This window comes from Puccinia triticina, chromosome 14A, assembly GCF_026914185.1.
Source record: "Puccinia triticina chromosome 14A, complete sequence".
NCBI classification, from domain to species: Eukaryota; Fungi; Basidiomycota; class Pucciniomycetes; order Pucciniales; family Pucciniaceae; genus Puccinia; species Puccinia triticina.
Window position 1 is genome coordinate 2232804 of NC_070571.1, and position 23802 is coordinate 2256605.

A 23802-nucleotide genomic window follows, 5' to 3' on the forward strand; every position below is an offset into this window, starting at 1 on the left:
GAGAACATTCCTAGAATCAAGAGAAAAAGTAAACAATTGATATGGCATCTACCGTGTCATGCAAATTGTGGAGGGGCAAGTAAGGCGGTGCATAGGTGAGCAGAAGAGAACGAATAATATTGATTTGGATTAAAAAAAGGAGAGAAGGTGTACATGATTTATGGGGGGTGGTTTGATCCAAGAATTTAAGGGTACAGAGTGAAATACATTTTAGGATATACATACATTCCGTGGGGAAAAGGATAAGAGGAGGGGAAACATTATATGGTGGTTCAGGTCGGCCAAAAGATTAGATCAAGCTTCACATTGCATCAACCAGTTGAATCAACCCGGGCGCATCCTGTTCTTCCTGGGGAGCTGCAAGAAGAGGACGAGGGTGAAGTAGGCCTTGCACACCCAGTCGAGGAGCAGGCGGTGTGCCATGGTCTTTCTGAGGGGCACCGTCGTACTGGCTCCGCAAGATCCAGAGCCGGATGTGGTCGACGGTGCCTTGGCAAGTGCATTCCTTGGTGAGCATCTCTTTCAGGCTGATCACCTTCGCACGTACCGACAAGTAAAGGTCAATTTTTGACGCGCGACGGACCGATTCCCGGTAGGCTGGATCTTCACAGGCGAGTTTGAAGCGCCGGAGTACATTTACAAAATAAGAATGGCACAAAAAGTAAGCGATTAAGATAGCTATAGTATATCTCTATTAAGACATTCTCCTTTACAAAATCACTTACCAAGGGCTTGAGTCGCTTCTGATTGGGGAAGCTCCTCCATCTTGAACTAAATCCAGTGTCTTTTTGCCTAGCACTGGAAAATGATCAGAACTGCATTATATACGCGCTATAGCTGCTGAGTCTTCAAAAGACGGCTGCCCGCGCGGTATCACGAGAAGATATTTACGCTCAGCAGTGCGGTGCGGCTCAGCTGAACATCACTGCCCTGGGTGCCTTCATTTGAATCTGCATGTTATTCAAAACCAGCAATGCGGGTTGAAACCATCTTGAGAGTGCGTTAAATCAAGGGTAAGATGTAAACTTGTGATCCAAGCTGGTCCCGGTTAGAAAACCTATAGTCTATGTGTATCCTGCTTCTAAAGGCAGAGAAAGGCCAAGTTTCTAATTACAGCTGCCCCTTTTTCCGAAAATATTCAATATTCTTTCTGATTCATAGTTGAATTTTGATCTTGGCCGAAAATTGGGTACTGTGGCATGCAATTCCAAGTCAAAATCAGTTTTGGTAAGGTAAAATTATAGGTGGGTGGTTCCCATTTGAGCATCAACACTTCTAGTTTGCTTATGCTGCACTGCTTACTGGTTTGGGTGATCTCTTAACTCTTCATCCAAATTGGCTTGACCTTGTAAGCACAAACCTTAATTGCTCCTCTGGTTTGCATTTTTTGTGTAGAAGAAAAATATCAAAATGTGAACCCCCTGAACGGTTTGAGTCTGACTGCTACATATATTGATTGTACCAATGGTGGTTCATGATTTCATCTTTAACCAGTAATGAAAATTTAATGAAAAATTTTGTGTTATGTTACTGCCCAATTATCAATAACTGGCGACTGGGTTATGTTATCCATTTTGATTGAATAGATAACAAGCCATCAGTAGTGGTAAACATTAACATAAATATACCAGTTAACTATTATCAAGAGCCACTTCACATGTAAGATAGTCAAGTCAGTAGGGGCCATTGTGGTTCCTGTTGCCGCTCTGCAGCCGTAAGTTCAATTTCTGCATGCTACACCCCAATAAGAAAAAAAAAATCTGTCTAGGTCTGTGTTGGCTCATTTCAGGGGATGTTCTAATTTAAAGGCATTGTAACCCCACAACTTCAAGTAACTGGTTCAGGAAGTATAGTACCATTACTTTATCCAACCATGAAAAAATGAAGAAAAAACAAACAGTCATTTTATGTTACAGTATAATAGTTGTGTGTTCCACAAGCACAAGGGATATAGATAAATAAAAATAGCTACAATATTAGAGACAGGGACTTTTTAACCAGGGACCCATGTGCAGGTGGGTAGCTGCAGCTGTTTTTTAGCCAAATTTGAATATCCACACCCAATACCAAACTCATGGGTGTGTGCCTGCCACTGAAACCACAATTAGCAGGCAAGAAAATGCTTTTATCACATTGTATCAGAAATTGGGTGACAGAAGAGTGTCAGAAGATCACTCCAATTTCACAACATTGCTGTTGGTGGAACCCCTTTACTTAATACTGTTCTGATCCTTATTCTTCCTTGTTTACATATATTTGTGTAGGAACAGAGTTTGGATATTGCTGTTCTTTAAACAGAAGAACAATTCTATAACTCTACTGATCAATTTTGCATGGAGGTTGTGTCTCCTGCCGGTATTGGCATGTCTACTGTTTGAGTACCGGGGGTGGGTGGCAGCATGTGGCACAGTCTCACCAGAGTCAGTTGAGGGAAATTCAGCTCCCAGTTATCTGTTTTCTGGCCTAGGAACCTCCAAACTCCGCCAATACCAAGATGGATCAGGGTTGTTCTTCAAGACAGCAAATGGCTTCTCCACCCCCCTCTCAGCCACCAACAGGCCAATCCACCCCCTTTCAGTCTTGAACACCGGCTCACCAGTCAACAATATTAACCACACCTGTCCGCAATGATCCCAAATACTTTATATCACACAGTGACTCTCAAATGTTTTTGGCCTCTCAAGCAGTGTGAAAATCTAGGAAAAAGCGATCCAGACCATCCTCATCAACTTCAACTAGTATTTACGCACAACCCAAGACAAAGAAGAAGAAAAAAACAGAAGAAGAAACATATTGCTGAATAGTGGTTCAATCAACTGGAAACCTTGAGTCCAAATCCAAATCTGTTGAGGGTAACTGGGTGACACAAGACTAAGGTAGGTTTGACGGAGTGTCAAGGACAGATTCTGAGCACGGAGAGTCAAAGCATAATTATCATTCAGTGTAGAAGGATAACAGTAAGAAGAAAAACTAGACTATATATATGTATAATATAGGCTAAGTTGTGGGTGTATAGGTTAGAAGCATACTACATAGGGAAATGCTAATACACTATCTCAACAAAATCCAATTCCAACTCTGAGGCAAACTGCCAGCCTGACTCCAATGTGACCAAAAAATTTCAGATGATTGGTATGTCACATTATTCCAATACAAAAAACTAGTTCACACTTCACAAGAATAATAGACCAGAAAAGGAATCCAAATTCCAGGGCATTAATGATTACTTTAATCTACCTGTGTGCAAAAGGCATGGTAAGTAAATTTTCTTTGGATATCATTGTCTCATTACAACAAAAATTTATGTTATTCTTAAATATTGCACTAGACTGAGCCCATGCTCCACAAATGCCACTGGTGTCACACTGCTTATCAAAAAGGGGCTGGTACACGCAGAAACCTCCTCAAGCATTGTGATGGAAATATTCATTGAGCCCCATCTTCAGAGCAAGCCAAGTCAATCAATTCATGATTCAAGCTACCTTTGACTGCAAAGGAGATACAAGCAAAAGAGAAGGAACTCAAGAAAAATTTCACTGAAAAAGGGCTTGCATCAGTTTCAACCCCCCTGCGGTGGGGTTCATAGCGGCAAATTTGATGATTGGATGTTCAACCAAATCCTTGTACTCTGGTTGATAAAACATTCTTTGAAAGTTATCAAGCAGGAACCAACAATTTTCCCCCAGTCCATAAATGTAAAAAGTGGGACAGGCTCAGGAAGATGTAGAGTAAGGGTGGGTGTCATACTACCATCAAGCCTGTGAATGCACCAGATAAGCACGTGGTACAGGATGGGTGTCATGATACCATAAAGCCCGTGCACGCACCAGACAGACGTGTGGTATATAATAACAGTGTTGGGAGAATCAGCTCTCTCAATGCCCCCAGGAAGTAATCAATTATTGCCCAATTCCATAGTGGAGCAGAAACTGCCAATTGGCTGTAAATTTTTTTAACTTTCTAATGGCTCCACTCCCAGCAACTCCAAATGTCTGACCCTTTCTCATCTCCTCTACAATTTGGTCTAATCAGAAGATTTTTGTCACCATTGATGTATTTTGAATAAATTTTTGAAAAATGACCTCTCAAGAAACGGATCTGCACAATTATTCACAAGGCTGTATTGCTTGTAGATCCTGTGGATCCATCAATCTGAATGCTTTCTAGGTTGTATGTTGTAGATTCTTGAAAAATTTTATGTAAGTTAAGATCACCACCATGCTTCCCTTTGGCCAGCTCTGGCCAGTCACCTTCATCAACACCAGCATCAAACCCATCAAAGTACAGATACTAATCAAAGCATGCTACCAGTGAATTTGTAAAAACCGGTAAAGGTTCCGGACCACATCAGGCTGATGTGGATCTGGCAAGTAATCCAAGAAAACAGCCTTACCCCAAAGAAATCCCTGCTTGCCTTTCTGCAAAACAGACATCCCGCTCTTGCGGATTGACAAAGACTGGGCCTGTAACAGGATTGGATTCAACCGTTGAGCTTGTGCGCACAATAGTAGACACAGTCAGAAAAAGGCCAGAAAATCTGTGTCACCAAATTTGGATCCATAGATGGATCTCCAAAACTCACTACCTGGTTTGCAATTTTTTTTTGCTGCCTTGACCTAGATTCCGGGACACTTTTGTCACTAGGGATTGAAATGCTTTGATTGAGAGGCTGGCACAGGTGTCCAAATTTGCGCAGAAATCAAGGCTACAAGATTGTCTGCCCATTTCTTTGTTTTTGTTTTTATTACACTTGAAATGATCAGACCTTTTTTTTCTTCCAACCAAATATTATTTCAGCTCGGGCCAAAATTGGGACGGAGAGCGCTCCGCGCGGGGTCCCCCCGACCCTCCGTTCGAGTGTATGTTAAGCTGGGGCAAACCATCAACACGGAAAGCTCAGTCCCTGTGAGACTGAACGGCTCTCTTCCCAAACGTCCAACGAAATAGGTACCGACGATCCCTCACCTGGTTTCCCCTGTGTCCAGCAGTTAACTCAAGAGTACGAATCCTGAAATCGAAATTGTCCGGGGAGGCGTACAAAATAGATGGCCAGCCCGATAATATATAGTCTTCAGTCCTTTCTCTGGGCCCACACTCACTCAAGCGACGACTACCAGCCTCTGACTACTAAATGGCTGTATCGATTCGCACATGTACCTCAAAAGAGACCGCTGAAAGTAGCGGGTACCCGCTTTTTCTCCAACCCAAAAAGCGGTGGCGCAGCGGGTGGGGCCGCTGCTTTCAGCGCAACAAAGCGGCGGCCAAAGCCGCTGCGCTTTCTGTGGTGCAGCGGCTGCACCTTTGTTTGAACCTTTTGCTTGTTTCTCAATGTTGACAGAGCTCCGGAAGGTTAACAAGGTGATCCAAAGGATGGGAGGTAGGCTAATATTACACCTGATTGAGAAAAAAAAATGTTTACAAATTACACTTATGATGATTTTAGGGGTATAGAGTACAAGAGAGGTTAAGAATTTCATCAAGAAAGTATAAGGAGAGAGGAAATATGGTTCTAATCTGTGCAAGTTGGTAAGAGAGAAAATTTGCACAGATTGAGGTCGGCCGAGCGCTTATGTCAATCTTGACATGGCATCAACCATGTAGTTGAACGCTGGCGAAGGCTGTTCTTCTTGAGGAGCCGGAGCAGGGCGAGTGGGAAGTTGGTCGTGAGCACCGGGTCGAGGAGCAGGCGGAGTGCCATGGTTTTTCTGGGTACCACCGTGGTACTGGCGCCGCAAGGTCCAGAGCCGGGGGTGGTCGACGGTGTCTTGGAGCGCATCAGCCCGCGCGACCATCTCTTTCAGGCTCATCACCTTCGACGGCACCGACAAGTAAAGGTCAATCTTTGACGCGCGACGGACCAAGGCAAGGTAGGATGGATCTTGACAAGCGAGTCTGAAGCGCCGGAGTAAGTCTACATAATAAGATGGTTGCAAAAAGTAAGCAATTAAGATAGCTAAAGTATATATCTGTTAAGACCTTCTCCTTCACAAAATCACTTACCAAGGGCTTGCGCCTTTTCTGGTTGGGGAAGCTCCCCCATCTTGATCTAAACCGGGTGCCCTTTTGCCTAGCGCTAGAGAATGATCAGAATTAGACATATAGGATGGATCAGGTTTTTTTTTGGAGGGTGAGTCAGTGTATGTGGTCTGGAGTATGTATACCGGCAATAGTTCTTACCTTGAGTCTAGTGTAAGGGGAGGAGAGTGGGGAGAAAAGGGGGTGGGGGGGTGGGGGGCAGTACTAATTGCTCAATGGCTTGTGATGAGAGAAAATAAATGGCAGATTCACCGGCTTATTTATATTGGAAGAATTTGAAGCTGAGCCCAGGTGCTGCTTGCTTTACATGCAAAAGCTGCTTCCTTTGTCCATTATTGCTGCACCGCGGTGCGCGCTGTAACTACTCAGTCCTCACGAGACTGTTGCCCGCGCCCATCAGAAGTCAATCATACTCAGCTGCTGAGCTGAACAATGCTACCGCGGGTTTCCTCATTATAATCCACCTATTATTCGCGCCCCCCTATCCAATGGTGACAATCCCGCCTCTGGGAGTTGGGTTGAAAGTATCTAGAGTAGCGCGTTAAGTCAAGGGCAAGAATAGATGTGATCCCCAAAATTTGACTCAAGGTACTGGTTAGGAAGCCTGTGTTCTGTGTCCAAGGGAGAGCAAGAACAAACTCTCCCATTATGTCTGTTTGCTTTTGTGTCTGATACCGTAGGTTCATTTTAGTACGTGTTTTTTCTTCCAATAGTGCACAGAAGTGTTGATTTTTTTTACTATTCCTCAGTTATTCAAACGGTCAAAGTCAAATCGGTAACAGAATCATCACTTCGGTAAGTAAGACCTTTGCGCGGAGGGTCAAAATACCTGTGGTGTTGTTTCAACTGGGAGGAGGACCTAGTATCCCCAGGCCTAGAACATTATGGATTTTGGTCAGGATTTATATAGCACGCAAGCGCTACGCCACCCATTGTCACTGAATCATACTTGATGATATTTCTCCTGAGCATTCGGGAAACAGATTTCTCATGGTCATGCCCATGGTTTTACTTTACTTTTCCACCAGTTTTTTTTTGAGAACATTCCTCAAATTCAGATGGTAAACAAACAATTCAATCGGCGTCTACCGTGCCATGCAAATTGCAGAGGGCAAGTAAGGTGGTGCCATTGAGGCTGATTTTCTGCTTCTGCCACCCTAACTTTCACTGCTTGTGTCAAGTCCCTCTTGTGGACCCCCCCTTGTAGGGACTTAGATAAGCTTGGTAACCAACTCTGGCTCAGAACTTCAACCCTCTTCTACTCTTTGCCTCTCATCTCCTCTACCGCCTACAACAACATATTTAGGGCCTGTTCCATATGAAATCTGTTTTTCCCGCGCGAGGAAAACAGCTTTCTTTTTTTCAATATTCTGTTTATCAAGCTATAAAAACAGCTCTGCATAAACGTGTACCATAACCACAAGTTTCTTCACCAAGTTGCTTGCTGCAAGAATCTTCTCCGCTTGGACTATGTATGTACATACATACATCTAAGTATATTAAATCCACACTTTTGTGTCTAAGTATATTAAATCCACACTTTTGTGGAAATTTGGTTCATGGGTTCACCCTCCCCCTTTCCAAAAAGGCCCCAAAAGGGGGCTGCCAGTGTGGCAGTGGCCAACTTGGCAATGTTTCCCACATTTCCCATCTTTTCAGGCAGAAGTATGTTTGACTTTGCTGCTGTGAAAATTAAATTTAAAGTCCCCGAACATTAATGCCTCGGACTGATCCCCCAATTCATGAAACATGAATGAAAAGGGACCGGATTCTCCCTCCTCTGCCTGTTGCAAATGCAAGGGGAGAGAGGCGGGCAAATGGTTGGTTTCAAATGAATTGCTCAGCCTGCACAAGCGCAACAGGGGAGGTTTTTTTTGTGTGTTCTTTTTTTTTTTGACCAGCCTGTGCAAGTGCAGCAGGGGGGCAGAATAATACATTTTTCCTGGGGCAATTGCAAGTGCAAAGGCGGAGGGGTTTCTATCAGCCTGCGCAAGTGCGACAGGGGAGAGAGAAATAAGATTAACCCCCTCGGGCCCCTACAAAGGCAAGGGTGGAGAGGGTTATCGACCGACGGATTGTGTTCTACCTCCGCAAGTGCGAGAGGGGAACTGGATCCGTGGAGGATAGGACACGGCCAGGACGCCTTTTTATGTTCACCCCATCAAGTCAAACCCCTCATTTTCGCGGACGACCTGAAACAGCAGCCCTGATACATCGTCCGCAACAGTCCGCACCCTTTCGGAGCAATCAAAACAAGAAACTGCTTGCGGGTTGGTGGCGCCTCCAACATTCGCACCCTTGCGACGCTGCGCCATTTAAACCCGAATTAGGAGCCCGTCTACTCGCCTAGCTCACTCTACATACTTGTCCCCCACGAGCGTTAATCCCCCGGCTTCGACGGAGGCGGCGGTGGCGGCCAGTCAAGCCACCCGGACCTCCCCGACAGTCCGCGCACCTTCCCCGCTGGCCTGGTCTCTCCGGACACACCACCATCCAGCAAGCCCTTATCAGATGAGCCCGGCGGGTCCAAGCCGTGCTACTCGCCCCGCACACGCGGCCCTTCGATTCCCGTCGCCGCTGGCGTCTCCGGCCCGCGCGCCAGCGGCGAGGCTCGCACCACCCATGCCGGCGCCTTCAGACACTTCCCCCCCATCATCAGCCTCAACGGGGTGCGCTACTTTATCTTCCAGTTCCCGAAGCTGCGGGCCAATCCCAGGGTGACACCTCCAAAGCCAGTGGTGCCAGGCCTCATGACCATTTGATGGCCCCAGCCGGTGGTGTCCAAGTTATTGGGCTCATGCAACAACCCCAACTATCTTGTTTTATTGGGAGTACAACTTGGTGCTGAACTTGAGTCTTGAGCTCAGACCTACCCCAACATGAAATTATGCTGTTTGTGAAGCTTTTAAGGTCAAACAAACTTTGAATATTGTAAAAGGTCAAGTGAATTGAGTCCTGGACTCAATATATTTGCAGCCCAACAATCATGAATCATCAGACAAAAGGGAAAAAAACAATCCTGAAACTGGACAGAATTTTGACTGGAATGGAGGCTCATTTTTATAAGCTGCTGAATTTTCTGTCAATGTGAATTACAACTGGTTCCACTGAAAAAGTGAGGATAGGTTTCTGCAACACTTGATGAATGACAAAAAGACCAATGTGGCTGTAGCACATCTGAAAATTTGTATCTTTTGAGCAGTACTTTACATGCAGGCAGTGAAACAAGAAGGTTATTCACAGTCAAATTTTACAAAACTTTGGAGCTAGATTTAAGACCTATATGACCAGAATTCAAGAATTTTGGTAAGATGGAAAGCAGCAGGTGATACTGATCAATCAATGCAATTAATCAACTTTTGAAAAAAATGTTCATGAATACCTGAAAATGTGTCCTACAAATTTCAATTGTGAAACCCCCTAATTATAAAACACTCATGCTTGTATTTACCTTGATATCTGTGAGCCTGTGTCTCTAAAGTGACGACATGACAAAAGTAAGTTGGGTGGGCACTGATTGAATTTTTTGGGATAAAGAAATACAAGCAGTAGAGAGAGATGATCTTTTATTAAGATTTAATATGGGCCAAGCTCTAACTGGAAATGTAGGCTGCCAACTGTGCTGAAAGAGTGCAACAGTCTCCACTCACACCAAGGAAACGGTGGTGGGAATCAGAAGTAGGGTTTCTACTCTGCTCTGGTTTTTAAGGTCTTAACAAGAGATAACCTGATTGATCTTTGAGGGTTGGAAGAAGGGAAGAGAAGTCAAGAGCAACAGGGTTTCCTCTGATATAAACAAGGTCAGTGAAAGAGGGTACTTACTGTCAATTAGAGATCGCTGAGTGGACCCGGGTACTCGTGGCGGGTGCGGGTACCTGCGGTCATTTTGGGCATATTTGCGGGGCATTGCCAGATGGCTGATTAAAATGAGCGTAAAGCCTGCGGGGGTGTCCGTTGCGCGGGTGGCAACCTTGGCCCTTGTGCCTTTGGCCGCTGGGCTTGGGCCTTGGGCCGGCGGTGGGCTGTGGAATTGACGCCCTGGGGTTGCGGCGGCGTAGCCGCCTTGTACTCTAGTAACACATATATTATGCAGTCTGAGGCCGATGGGGTTCCTCAACATCAGGCCGGTAAACACGTATTGGTCCACAACAGAAGGCAGGAGGGCCAAACCTCTCCTTCCTCTCAGACCAATTGAGCTGTGTCGGTCAGAGAGGAAGAGGCAGACAAGTCTGTCCTGACCAATAAACAGACCTCTCCGTCCGAGGGGAAAACGGACCGCTCTGTCCGAGGGGAAAGGGAGACAAACCCCCACCCCCAGGCACATTGTATTGGTCCAAGGGGAAAACACTGTTGCGTAAACCCAAAAATTGAGTTTTGTTGTTAGTTTATGCATGCGGTCATGCATATGGTATATGGCAATCAATCGGACTACCGCCTCCGAGATCTCTGATCAGCAACCATCATCTTGCCGACAACCTTATTCTTCCCCTTTCCGTTTTTTCCGTTTTCTTCATCAACTCTTTCTTGCATCTCAATTCCTCAATCAATCACTTGTGATTCAACCATTGACTACCCAGTTTACTCAAAGACAATCTCAATCAAACACACCTCTTTGATCAAATCAACCATCAAGCTCAACTATCATCGACTCTAAGTACTCAGGAGGAGCTAGTTTTAGTCTCTGGGCAGGTAGTGACTTTATGCTTCTTATCTGCAACATCTGGAGACACCGAGTGTTGACAATCAACTTAACATTTCTTCCAGGCTATTACGTTGTGATATCTCCGTGTACTTGCTGTCGCCGATTATTGTTCTTGGTCAAGATTTGTTTTTGCACTGGTTCTTTCTTTTAGGTATTTCTTTTCATTATCATTAAATAGTCATAGCTTAACAAGATCTAACTGTTGTGGTTCTATTTTTCAAGTGTATTACTTTTATTGAATTCTTTTGTTAAATAACTGTTAAAATAAAGTAATTCGTCTACCATTTATACAAACACCCCTTCTTCCTCTCGAGCCAATCTAGTCAAATCAGGTGGAGAGGAAGAAGGGGTGGTTTTGAGTGATATGAAGGAATTAGATTGTTCCGTCCAAGGGAGAAGAGGAGACAGATCCTCTCAGACCGATACCTATACATTGTATCGGTCCGAGGGGAACACTCCAGAGTCCACTACTTCCTCTCGGACCAATCAAGTTATATCAGGTGGAAAGAGGGGAGGATTCCTCTCGGACCTATATGATAGATGGTCCGGGAAGGTGGAGGACAGAGCTCCTCTCAAACCAATACTTTGTATCGGTGGCAGGACTATCCGGGATGAGAGTGTTGTATTGTCCGAGAGGTGGGACGGGCGGGCGCAGCGAGTGTGGAAATTGCTTGAGAAAACAGGGTCAGACCTGTTTCTGGAAATTGGCAATTTCTGAAGGAAATTGATTACTGGATCCCCCCAAAAACGGGTGCTATGGTACACGTTTTTGAGGGGAAACTGTTTTCTGTAAGAAAAGCAGATTTCCGGCCAAAAAACTGCTTTTTGAGTTGCTATGGTACAGGCCCTTAAATAATTTAGGCACTCGGACTTCGGGGGAGCCCCGCAGCCGTGCCATGTCTAGCTTAACTAAGCCTCTCGAACGGAGGGTCCAGGGGACCCCGCCCGGAGGGCTCTCCGCAGGAGAGGCTTACGCCTAATGTCTGAAGTCTGGCAGGGAAAGGAAGGATATTCAACCCCAAAACCACTAAATAATTATTTAAAAATCAGCAAAATATGTACAAAAAAACTGAATAGACAGTTTCATTGTCAGTGCTGATGCGCACCCTCACCCAAAATTTTTAGCGAAAAGCTCCAAAACTGATTGAAGGAATCCATTTTGAAGTTCAAAGAAACCCTGAAGGATATTACATTGCTCTGAAGATCCATTTTCGGATTTTCTGATAATATGCACAATTGAGTTTCCTATATGCAACAAAATGCAACACTACATGTGTAGGATCTGCAGGTTTGCGGATCCAGGATCCACCAGGCATGATGGTTGCGCATCCTTAGTTTACATTTCTTCATGTTTTTTTATTTTTAAACCATTAGTACAGTGCAAATGGTTTGGATTGAGGAGATGAGACCTGTGCCAAATGAAAGCTGAGGTCCAGAAGTATCTTTTGGCTTTGGGGCAGGTCCACAGGACCTGAGGGGGAGGCTGGCTGAGGCTTAATATTTTCCCTCCAGCCATTTGTGATTTCTTTCCCAGCCAAAATTTTGACATTACGCGCAAGTCCCTCCCTGCGGGAGGGGCCGCTTCGCGGCCAGCCACAGCGAGCCTCCCACCAGGGGGGACTTGTGTTAAGTTAGGTGCCATGTAGAGCCAAGAGGGAGGGCTTGGGTTGATGTAGGGGGCCTAGGCCTGGGCCTATTTTGAATATTCTTGCGAGGCTCCGGTAGCCCTAACTGGCGCGACCACATCCTGTCGGACACATCTCGATTTGGTCAAGTTCAACATTCCTGCCCCACCGTCATACCCTCAAAGGCCCGAACTCTCTACAGACTTCTCCGATAACATGGGCAAAGTAGGTACAGTCACTCCCTCTGTTGCTGCTCTTACCCCTACAGCGACTGATTCTGACAAAATTTTCTGCACTAATTTCGGGGTAGGCTCAATACAAGAGGCGTATTCGGTCCGCTAGACACCATGCCAATGGCGCACCTATCACTCATGAGGATCAACCTAAACCATCTTCACCAGCAACACCGGAAGTGGTATCCAAATCAAAAGCCAAGAAATCTAAAAACCAAAACCAACAGAGCGAGCGGCAAGCTACAATCGCGGTCTTGGACAAGGTTTTTTTTTTTTTTGATTGTTTCAAGTGATAAAAAGGGATAGAATTGTCACTGACAATATTGAGCGCCTCTGTCCATTTTCAGATCTCATCCTCTTCTTCACACGATCGGATATGGTCCCTAGCAGCGATTTCCAACCTCGTCCTTTCTTCCGCATCCACGCGCCAACTATTCCTTTCCAAAAACCTAATCCGGCTGCTCATCAACCGGCTGACAGAAGACGCAGACCAGGAAGACATCCTTGTTGAGGTGACTGGAGTACTACGCAACCTGGTGATCGAAGGTGGACGAGATGTATGCGGAGAGATGGCCAACAAAGGCATTCTCCAACCCTTGAACATCCTCGTCTCCAAACTGCTGGCTTCAATTGCCAATTTTCAAGATACCAACCCAAGCGACGCCCCAAGTACCCCAGCCCAGTCACTAATCTGGTCTCGACTGATTTTGATCTCAGAAAACGTGGTTATTACTTTATGGTCTCTAGCGTCAGTTCCCCGCTGGGTTTCTGTGTGATGGCACTTTTCAGTTTTTCTTGGTTGTAAAATCCTGACGAGATGTTTTTTTTCTTTAAGGGCAACAGGGAAACATCTTCCAAGTGGTTGGACTCAGTGATCGCTCTTCAAGATATCATTCCCTTACTAACTAACATCCTACGGCTATTCACCGATCACCTAGACACGCGCCAGGCGGCCAAGCCGACACGCTCTAATCACGTGGTACCCTCCAGTTGTGCATTGGCATCTGGTCAATGTCTGTATGCGCTCACCGAAGATCATCCAAAATTATCAAAGCGACTGGCCTTCTCCGATGAGCTATCGGTTGAACCACTGATAACCCTGTCCAACACACCCAACCAGCCAAGCAAACAATTCTCAGCAGAAGATAATGAAAATCTCGAGCTTCTCAAAGTCGTATCAATAGGTATCTTGCGCAACATTATCTTGCATACAAGAAAGCGCGCCGAGGAGCTCCCTTTCAAGTCAGAATACGATGAAAAAATGCCGCATATTCTTATCGCAAAGTTGAGAGTCGACTTACGCCAGCTTGCTGAAGAAGCGGCTGAAGCCCATAACTCCATCGTGCGTAAATAATCATTATCTTCTTACTTCATTGCGCCCTCGTTGCTCTTACTACAAGGGCACGAACTGATGCTAGTGTTTTGCGATTAACATCTCACTTTTCAACGACACAGCCGACTGCCCCTCTTTCCGATCTCAACTTCACCAAAGCCTCCATCCAAGGCCCTTCTCCGGCTGAGCTCAAGCTTGAGTCAATAGAGCGTCGATTAACCTTAGTCCAGCTCGCTCTCGAACTTGTTGGCGAATGGTGTGCTTCGGCCGATGGGTTTGACGATGATATAGGCAGCAGTAATGGATCAGATGCCGATGAGGACGAGATGGACGATTCTAATGATGGTAGTGAGCACCCGGATGAAGAGAAGGGCTCGCAATCCCAGACCGAAGACGTCGATATGGAGGAAATCCCGACCGTCTCGGAACACACATCAGGTTCGAAAGCCAACCGAGTCAAATCCGATCGCCATTCGACCGAGGATCAAAACAACGCGATGGACATTGAAGAGTCTGAACCTTTCGTTCAGTCCCCCCAATCCACCCCCTTTTCGCATCTGCTAAGCCATCTGAACAACCTGGCCAAGCCGACCCCCTACTTCTACCAATCTCGAGAGTCCGAACCGATGGGGAAAAACACCATTCCCACTGCAATTAGCACAGAGAGAATGCCGTCCAACCCGACTGGTACTGTCCCGGACCTGATATGTGAACTTTTAAGTGGTATCCACCTGCGCGCAACCGATGCATTGAATAACATGATGATCACAATCGATCGACTGGAGGGCACGGCGACTCATACTGAAAAGACATTTGCTTCGACAAACCAGGAATCTCTCTTCGAGGTTTGGAAATCATGTTGGTCGACTACTGCTGAGCTCGCACATCACGCACACCTCTCGCGAAAAGGGAAGCAAAAAGCACCCAACGGCTCGATATCATCACAGCAATGTCATCGAGAACAACTCTTAACATCGGCTTTAACTTGCTTCTGGAGTCTATCACGCGTCCTCCTGACTTTGAGCGCTGCAACTTCTCCCTCGACACTGCCGGTTACACCCGATCAAACGAAGTGTCTTGTCGAGCTCCTCGGGACGTCTGAAAGCGAAACCATCAAGGCTCGTGCTTTGACAGCACTGATCTGTTTGGCCAGTCGGCCTAAGGTATCTGTTGAAGAGAACGCAGTAAGTACCATCCGAGTCTCTTGATTGTCATTTTCATCGAACATAATTCCTAACGCTTACTCTGCTTGAACAGGTTGTTGGTGATGTCCTCATAGACATAATCTCTAAAGCGAGCCTCCCGGGTAGCGACGTCCCTAACAGCTTGCTCATTGGAGCTCTTGACGGGATGTTTGATGTATACGCGGATGAGACAAGAGAGTACGACGAGCCAGTGTTCCGCCAGCGAGGCTTTCTCGACACTATCAAGGCCGCGCTTCCAATGGTACAAGCAATTGTAAGCGTCTTTTCTTGAAAAAAAAAAACTTCATTCCCTTGTTGATGAACTGTTACGTTGTACGCTTAAACCAGGTCAAGAAAATCGATAAACGGAAGGACCCGGCCCTCCGGCAACAAGCCGAAGAAGTTCAGAGCAATCTTTCCGCTTTCATTGATTACCGGAAAAGCTTAACCTAGCCGTCGACTTGTTCCGCGGTTGCCAATATCCCATTATCTCACTTGTGTTTCTCAAACCCGAAACCAAGTTTGCTAATGATCGTCCGCTATTTAAGGCTCTGATTTACACCATGTCCCCAATTCTCTGCCAGAGGGTTTTCTAGCTAATCAGACTCATCAACGAAGGGTACTTCCCAATCAAACCGTCCACATAAATAACATAAGCAGCCCGCATTGCCCCCCTTGATTTCCCACCAATATCTGAAAAATGTTTAGCACGTCTCCTGACTGCATCGCTTTTACGCTGATGATTTTATACCCCAGTGTTCTGCGGATCCGTTTTATTTTGTTGCTGTGTCTTGCCCTGAAGTGCCCGATTACAGTTCTCTCTTTGTTTTTGCACGGACAGACTAATATACACTTGTTTTGGATTGCTGAGAAAATGCACATCCCGAATCCTGCTCGCATTCATTCTTTCCTCACATGGTATTGGCCAACTGCTACTCACATGCTTTGACAACTGAGAACTTGTAACCTAAGCTGTCTTAGCTAGGGATGATAATCGGGCGGGCCGGCCGGCGGGCGGCCCGAACCCGCCCCGGGTTCAGGTCGGGTTCGGGCGACGCCTTGCGAGAAAAAATCAATGTCGGCCCGACCCGGCAGACCCGCCACTGTATCCGGGCCGGGGCGGGCGGCCCGTTGGGTCCCGCCGGGCCACCCCCGAATAGGCCGGGGGCGGGGACCCAAGCAGATATCGTGTGCACTGTGAGTCTCACATGATACAGCTAGCACCACCGATCCCCTGCCACCCACCACCATCCAGCCACCACCACCGTCGAATCCCACACCGCCGTCGAATCCCACACCGCCGTCGAATCCCACACCGCCGTCGAATCCCCCACCATCCAGCCACCACCACCGTCGAATCCCCCCCACTGCCATCCTCCTCAGCCCCACACCCCTCCCCACCGCCCCCCATAGCCAAAGAGCAGTGCACGACTGAACCAAAAAAATACACACCCCACCACTCCCCCCACCGCCGTCGCATCCACCACCGCCGTCGCATCCACCACCGCCGTCGCATCCACCACCGCCGTCGAATCCACCCGTTCAACCACCACCCCCAAATCTATCAGATATCCGCTTGCCAACTACGAACCGGAACACCTATCGACTCTCAGCTATCAACTTTTGGCGTCAACCCTTGACTACATGGCTGAATCGACTGGCAAGGAAAGCAACATTCCAGTCTCTTCCACTGGACCGAATATGCAACCAAATCGATCTGGTGATGACCCGCCTCCGACTCCACTGCCAGCAGATACCCAGAGCGAATCACAAGAAGAGATCAGCGGCAGCCAATTGAAGAGGCGAAAACTCACGAGTGGTGTGTGGGAGCACTTCTCCAAGTTCATAGGTGAGTTATTATCTTTCTGCTTTCCTGAATCTTCCCATATTTCCTGCTCTAGCCATTCCAATATTATACTAACATTCTTAATTTCTTTGGTATGGGCATCATTTTCTAGACACAGATGGCAAGGAGAAGGCCAAGTGCAATTACTGCAAAGTGAAGCTTGTAGGCGCCTCGTCCGCTGGAACCAACCATCTCCATCGACACTCGAAGAAATGTCTTGTTGAGAAAGGCGGTGTCATGGTGCAACAAGGTCTTTTGAACTTTAGCTCGTCGATCAAATCTGCCGGCCACACCGTCTGGATATACAATCAAGATCGATCTCGCAAACGAATGGCAGAAATGGTAATTCAACATGAATACCCCTTTGCAATGGCTGAGCACGAAGGCTTTTTCAATTTCATGAAAGAAACTCAGCCTCAATTCAAGATGCCCGGACGCCAGACTCTGCGAAACGATTGCATCAAATTGTTCAACGAACAAAAAGCGACCTTTATCGCTCTCATTGCAAAGGACGCCAACCATGTTGCACTCACAACCGATCTATGGACGGCCTCCGATCTCCCTGGATATATGGTGATCACGGCCCACTATATCAGCGCACAATGGAGCCTTGAGAAGTTAATCATCAGTTTCCAACCACTTCCGCCTCCGCACTCCGGCCCTGCTATTTCCGACCGACTCAGTCAAGTACTACGTGATTGGAAGCTTATCAACAAGCTAGCTTTTGTCACAGTTGACAACGCAGCCTCAAACACAGCAGCCCTTGTTAGACTTCGACGATATGTGGATGATCGCTCTGCTACTCCGGGCGGTGCAACCTCGTGTTATTTCCATGTGCGCTGCTTAGCCCACATCATCAACCTCATCGTCAAGGATGGGCTCAAATTCTCCGGTTCAGCTGTTGATCAACTACGCAACAGTGTTCATTACATCCACGGATCACCAAGCCGCATGGATGCCTTTGAAAAGGCGCTCACTGCAGTTGACATCAAACTCAACAAGAAACGACCTTGTAAGGACGTTCCGACGCGGTGGAACTCCACTTACCTAATGATTGAGTCTTCCTTACCCTACAAGCTAGCCTTTGAGGAACTAGCGATCCAAGACGATAAGTATGACTACTGCCCGACCGAGGCTCAATGGGAGGAACTGGCTTCAATGGAAAACTTCCTTGAGCCATTTTATCAAGGTTGGTGTTTATTTTTCTTCTCAATTTTGTTTATTGGACCATTTTGGACCGAGTCACTTATATCGGTCTTGTTTTAGCAACGGTTTTGTTGAGTGGCACCCAATATCCAACCATCAATTATGGATATTGAGCGATGTCGGCCGTTGAACATCAACTAAACCATTATGCGGCCCATCCAAGCGATCTCGTGAACCTCAAAGACATGATCAAGCCGATGAAGGCCAAATTTGAAAAGTATTGGGAACCATCAAAGGAACTCCTGGCCGTTGGTCTTATTCTTGACCCCCGTTTTAAGATGCGATACCTCCGCTTTCATCTCGAGCAGCACACCGCGCCCGACCAGGACATCAATGAATTTGTCGGAAATGTGCGATTGACCGTCTTTCAACTATGGAACCTGTATGCTCCAGCTTCATCATCTGCCGCTGAGCCAACCGCCAATCAAAATCAAACGAGGCCAACGAAGGCAATCAACAAGGACTTGACTGCCTTCCATCAGTACATGGCTGGAACCGTTGAAGCTTCGCCGAATGCACCTGCGGCTGAGTTGGATCTTTACCTCGAAGAACGAAATGTGATCCTCTCCGACAATTCTGATTCCGAGTTTGACCTGCTTGGCTGGGGGAAAATGAATTCACCTCGATTCCCATCACTATCAAAGATTGCCAGGACAGTGCTCATGGTCCCAACAACATCAGTAGCCTCTGAGTTGGCTTTCTCTACAGGCGGGCGAGTTCTTGATGATGATCGAATGCGCCTGAATGAAGATTCTGTCGAGGCATTGATCTGCTCTCAAGACTGGATCAAGGCTGCCAAGCGGGCAGCCTTGCAGTGATTTTTCATGTTATTTCCCTCGTCATTACTAAATTTATACACGCAAATTATTTTTTCACCAATGTTTTTTCACTGCTCCTCCCTGGGAATCAAGTAGAAACAATTTTGAAGGCTATTTATCCTAAATTCTTATTTTTATTTTTATTTTTCTGGCTCCTTATGGTTTTTGGGCGGGGCCCGCCGGCGGCCCGCGGGCTGTCCATGGGCAGCCCGAGTCATAAACGGGTTCGGGTTTGGACATCATTTGAATGAGGCTGGCCCGGCCCGGCCCGTCCATCAAGTTCCCGGGCTGCGTCGGGCCAGCCCGCGGGCGGCCCGAGCCCGCCCGATTACCATCCCTAGTCTTAGCTACAAATTGGAATCCGTTTATCTCTTATAAGAATGAAAGGGCTTGTTGAACTGGACAAACAAACTGCGGCCCCAACCACAATTGACCGCACACTGCACTTGCTTCCAGCTTTGAGTCTGACCCATCCCCAGCGCCTTGCTGCTCAAGATCACGGGCAGGTTGGTCTTAGAGACGTCCGTCACTACTGAAAGTCTCAGTCCCAGTTAATACCTCCCGACGCAGTTATTTTTTGAGTTGTTATGACCTTGAGAAGCCCCTCTTCAGACAACCCATGCCTAGATGAACAATTGTCCAAATAAAAGGGGCTCCATGTTAAGGAGATTCTGTGCCTATGGATTGGAGTTTAAAGACTCTGATGGATTTACTCATGACTGGGTCACATTATTACCAGCCCTAGAACTAGCCTACAGAACATCAACCCATGCATCAACAGGGAAAACACCAGCTATTTTAGAGAAAGGATGGAACCCCAGACTACCACAAGACAGCCTGAAGAAGGACTTGGTAGAAGTACATCCCACAGCAGCAAGCTTTAAAAACATGCTGGACAAAGCCAGAAAACACGCCCAACAAAGCATGGATAAAGAATTTGAATACAGCAAAGAAAAATGGGACAAAAAGCATAAAGTACCCAGCTTCAAAATAGGAGATTTAGTACTAATATCAACTACAAACTTTACTAATATTAAAGGACCTAAGAAACTGAGAAATGCATTTGTAGGTCCATTTGTAGTCAAAGCAGTACATGGACCAAATGCAGTAGAAGTAGAACTATATGGAGAACTGGAAAAGAAACATCCTACATTACCAGTAAGCTTACTCAAACACTATAATGAATCAGATGCTGAATTATTCCCTTTACGTAAGGAAATACCCAAAGCAGAAGTACCTCCACTTGAAGAGCCAGAGGAGAAGAAAATTCATAAGATCTTGAAAGACAAAAAGATCAGAGGAGAAAAAGATAAATTATATCTTGTAAGATACAGGAACCCAATTCATGAAGATGAATGGCTACCAGAAAAGGACATTAAAGATGCAGATAAATATCTAAGGAGGTTCAAGAACTCTAAACACAAAGATTAAATTATTTCAGAATTTAACCTTTTCTAGAGGGGGCAAGTGTCAGCCTTAGAGATACATCAAGTATCCAAAAGACTGCAATAACTTATTAAATAATAATAATTATTAAATTACTATTTCAGATTTAGATTCCTCATCATAAATTAAGGGGGGTCACCCACTTAAAGTACCCCCTTATTCCTATTCCTTCATGTACTAATTGTATAAATAAGAATTGGCCCCAGAAAGCACCCAAAAATAGTATTACATACATAAAATTCGTAAAAACAAACAATGTACATAAAATTAAACTATTGTACATTAATGAGTAATATTACTCGTGTAAAAATACCCTGTGAAAGTATTATGTAGACTTCTACTGAAGCTCTATCACATGACAATTGGTTATAAACATGTCATGTGACAGAGTCAGGGAAATTAGTCTATTACAATACAATTAAAATACCCACAGCCAAGCCCTTTTCACGGCTACAACTCTGGATACTCCCATAGGGAGAAAAGGACTCAGTGTTTTACGCCCACTGAAGTCCCCTCTATAAATAGAGGCTTATTTGGCCCTCAGGAAAAGATCCCCCAGACCATTCACCGCCCATAAACTGCAAGTTTGCCGTGAATATTCTCCCCTGCTACTATTGTAGCCTCTTTTCCCTTTTAAACCATCCCCAGCACGTAAAATCCACTGGATTAAACCTTTAAAAATATCAAAAATCCCTTATTATTATATTTACAAGCTTTATCCTTAAAAGTAGTTGCCGTAAGCCCTCCGCCTCTGACAAGCAGCCAATCAGATTAAGCGCTTACCACCTACTTTTCTACGCCAAATTCATTCCCTGTAATTAATAACTATATATTATTAATTACATAATAAATCTTCCTCTTTTTAAAGAGTGTTTAAAACCCTTGTAGTGGCCAAATTACCACGTAACAAGTTCAGTAATTTACATTACTAGTGTTTACATCAGCACAGTTATAGTGCTAGGGCCCAAAACCCTTATTTTGACGGGTTTTTTGCCCTAAGCTTCATAAACAGAGCTGTCATCTTTAGAGTTATCTCTCATAGTTTGGATACTTGGATTATATGATTGTTCTTTGAAGAATGGTGTTGGTGGGACTGTGTACTCCTTTCTCAGGGGTGTTTCTTCTTCTGCCATTCTCCTGAAAGGGTTACTAGATTGATGTATATGGTGGTACATCTTTCATCCCTTGTTTGTATGGTGTCTGATTTTGAGGTTGCACTTGTGTATTGTTACCAATTTTTTGTGCAATATTATCCATGCTGGCCATGAGCTTGCTCTGCATTTCATCAAACTTATTGTTGATCTTAATGATTTCATCTGCCATACTGTCACTGTTGTGTATAATGAGTTGTTCTAGTTTATCAACTTTGTCCATTATTTCAAGTATGTTTTCATCTTGAGTTTCACGGTTTTCTGACTCATGCTCACTGTCTATTTTGGGTTGGTCCAGTTTACTGGTAATATCCAATCTGTTAATATCAGTATGTATTGCATTTAATTTGGCAATTACTGTATTTTCTTTAGCATTTGTCTGAATTTCTGTTGTGACTTTTTGTAATTTATTATTATAATCTACAAGTCCTAATTTCATATTACTTATTTTTTGTATTATTCCCATGGTTTTCTTAACCTCTGGTACAATACTTTTAATATCTTTAGCGCTATCCACCGCATTTTCTGCTAGATTTCTAATTTTAAAGGCACTGTTGTGTACATTTTGCTGTATATTATTGATTTTATTATCAATAGGGGGGTTCACAATACAATAAAAATAAAACTTTAGAGCCAATTTTAAGGCCTTTACAGACAATTTTTTAAAAAATGAAGAACACCCTCTGATTGCCAGGGGACACCTAAACCTGTACATCCTGCCATATTTTTAAGAAGTTGTTGATAAAGGCCTTAAAATCTAAGTTTATTAAAACCACAGTTTTGCCAAAAAAAAAATCAAGGGTTCCCCCTATATACAAGCAATCAAAAAAAAGAAAGTAAAACAAGCTAAATTAATGAACAAACAAACAACACAAATCTTAATTGAAACATATCTACAAAAAAAGCAAAGGATTTAACGAACTCCCAGCCTGTGACATGCCACAGGTGAAAAGAGACCGGTGTTAACCCGCTCAGCCTGGCGCAAGTGCGTGGGGCAAAAGTCGGGGCTGCAAACCCCTCAGCCGATTGCAAGTGCAATTAGGGAGGGGGAGGATCACCACCAGTGCTCTGCAAATGCAAGAGCAGGGAGGATCACCTGGGGCATGAACCTTGGTGCAGTAGAAGGCCCCTTATATACTGAAGAAGCTGTGATTGCAGAGCGCACCATCATCACCTTGGCCCAGGATGGCCCAGAAAGCCACAAGCCACTGTGCCCGTTGCCAGGTGAATACAGTGATTCCTTGCTTGTATGTACAGCCCCTCTCACTACCCCTAAGCCAGTGCCACGGCAATCAACAAGGTACATACCAATCTGGCAGGGAGTCGAGCGCTTTGGGAGTCTCGCCAACTGCTCTGTCAATTTTCTTCGCCTAATACGACCGGCCTTTGTGGCCTTCAATCTAAAGCCGCCTGCGACCACCACCTCTGCGATGCAATCCGCGCCCGCAACATATTCCCGTCTGCCACCAATTTCAACTTGGCCCATCCCGCCGTTCTTGTCAAGACCTCTCTCAGAATATCAAAAATTCTTCGCGCTCCATTGACCACTTGCTCGGCATCCCAACCAAAAACCCACCTGGCCCATAATCTCAACTACCTCAGCTCCATTGGCGCTGGCACAGCTGCTGCTTTCATATCTTGTCGTAAGTCTCTAGAGGCCTTCAGTAGGTTGATCTTGTCGGTTCGGGTGGGGTACATGATCTCAAACTGAAGCTAATTCACCCTTTGTAGGATCACTTTGGTCTAGAGCGGCCGACCGGCTTCCCAGTAAAGCAACATCGAGGGCTTGATGGTCGCCCACTCACCGGCGCGCTCCGTCGACCGCAAGATCTGCTCTATGCTCGCAAACTCGGCCGGGAACTCCGCGAGCCCAAAGATTTTCAACGCTGCCCCAAATATCTCCCCCATGCATCCCGCTAAATGCTCCCGCAGGCCTCCGTCTTTCACCATCTCTGAGGGCGCCATTCCACCGGACAGGATCAAGGTCGGTTTCATGAAAGTACTGCATTTAGTTTTTTCATGTTACATCTTCTTGTCAGTCCCATCTGATCTCCTCATAGATCTGCGAAGGGGTCTGATGGACTGACTTGATTTTTAGTTTGTGCCAACGAAGGATCTGGAGCTCTCTTTCGCCATAGATCTTAGCGTCGTTGATCTGGCCGTGCCGAAAAAGTTTGGCGTGGAGCTTGAGCCGAGTTTGCGAATGGAGCGCAAGTTGAGAG

General features: G+C 45.7%; 3 protein-coding genes across 3 annotated transcripts; 1 reads left to right on the forward strand and 2 right to left on the reverse strand.

The window, feature by feature from the left end:
- Positions 1-301: 301 nt before the first annotated feature.
- PtA15_14A208 (uncharacterized protein) lies at positions 302-765 on the reverse strand (the record flags this gene model as incomplete). The annotated part of the gene is made up of 2 exons (XM_053162900.1): positions 302-603; positions 726-765. 2 exons carry the CDS (start codon positions 763-765, stop codon positions 302-304), a joined length of 342 nt encoding a protein of 113 aa, XP_053026880.1.
- Positions 766-5567: 4802 nt separating this feature from the next.
- Positions 5568-6040, reverse strand: PtA15_14A209 (uncharacterized protein; the record flags this gene model as incomplete). The annotated part of the gene is made up of 2 exons (XM_053162901.1): positions 5568-5911; positions 6001-6040. 2 exons carry the CDS (start codon positions 6038-6040, stop codon positions 5568-5570), a joined length of 384 nt encoding a protein of 127 aa, XP_053026881.1.
- A 6539-nt stretch (positions 6041-12579) lies between these two features.
- On the forward strand, positions 12580-15566 carry PtA15_14A210 (uncharacterized protein; the record flags this gene model as incomplete). The annotated part of the gene is made up of 7 exons (XM_053162903.1): positions 12580-12588; positions 12674-12859; positions 12944-13344; positions 13440-13938; positions 14052-15113; positions 15187-15387; positions 15462-15566. 7 exons carry the CDS (start codon positions 12580-12582, stop codon positions 15564-15566), a joined length of 2463 nt encoding a protein of 820 aa, XP_053026882.1.
- Between the last annotated feature and the right edge of the window lie 8236 nt (positions 15567-23802).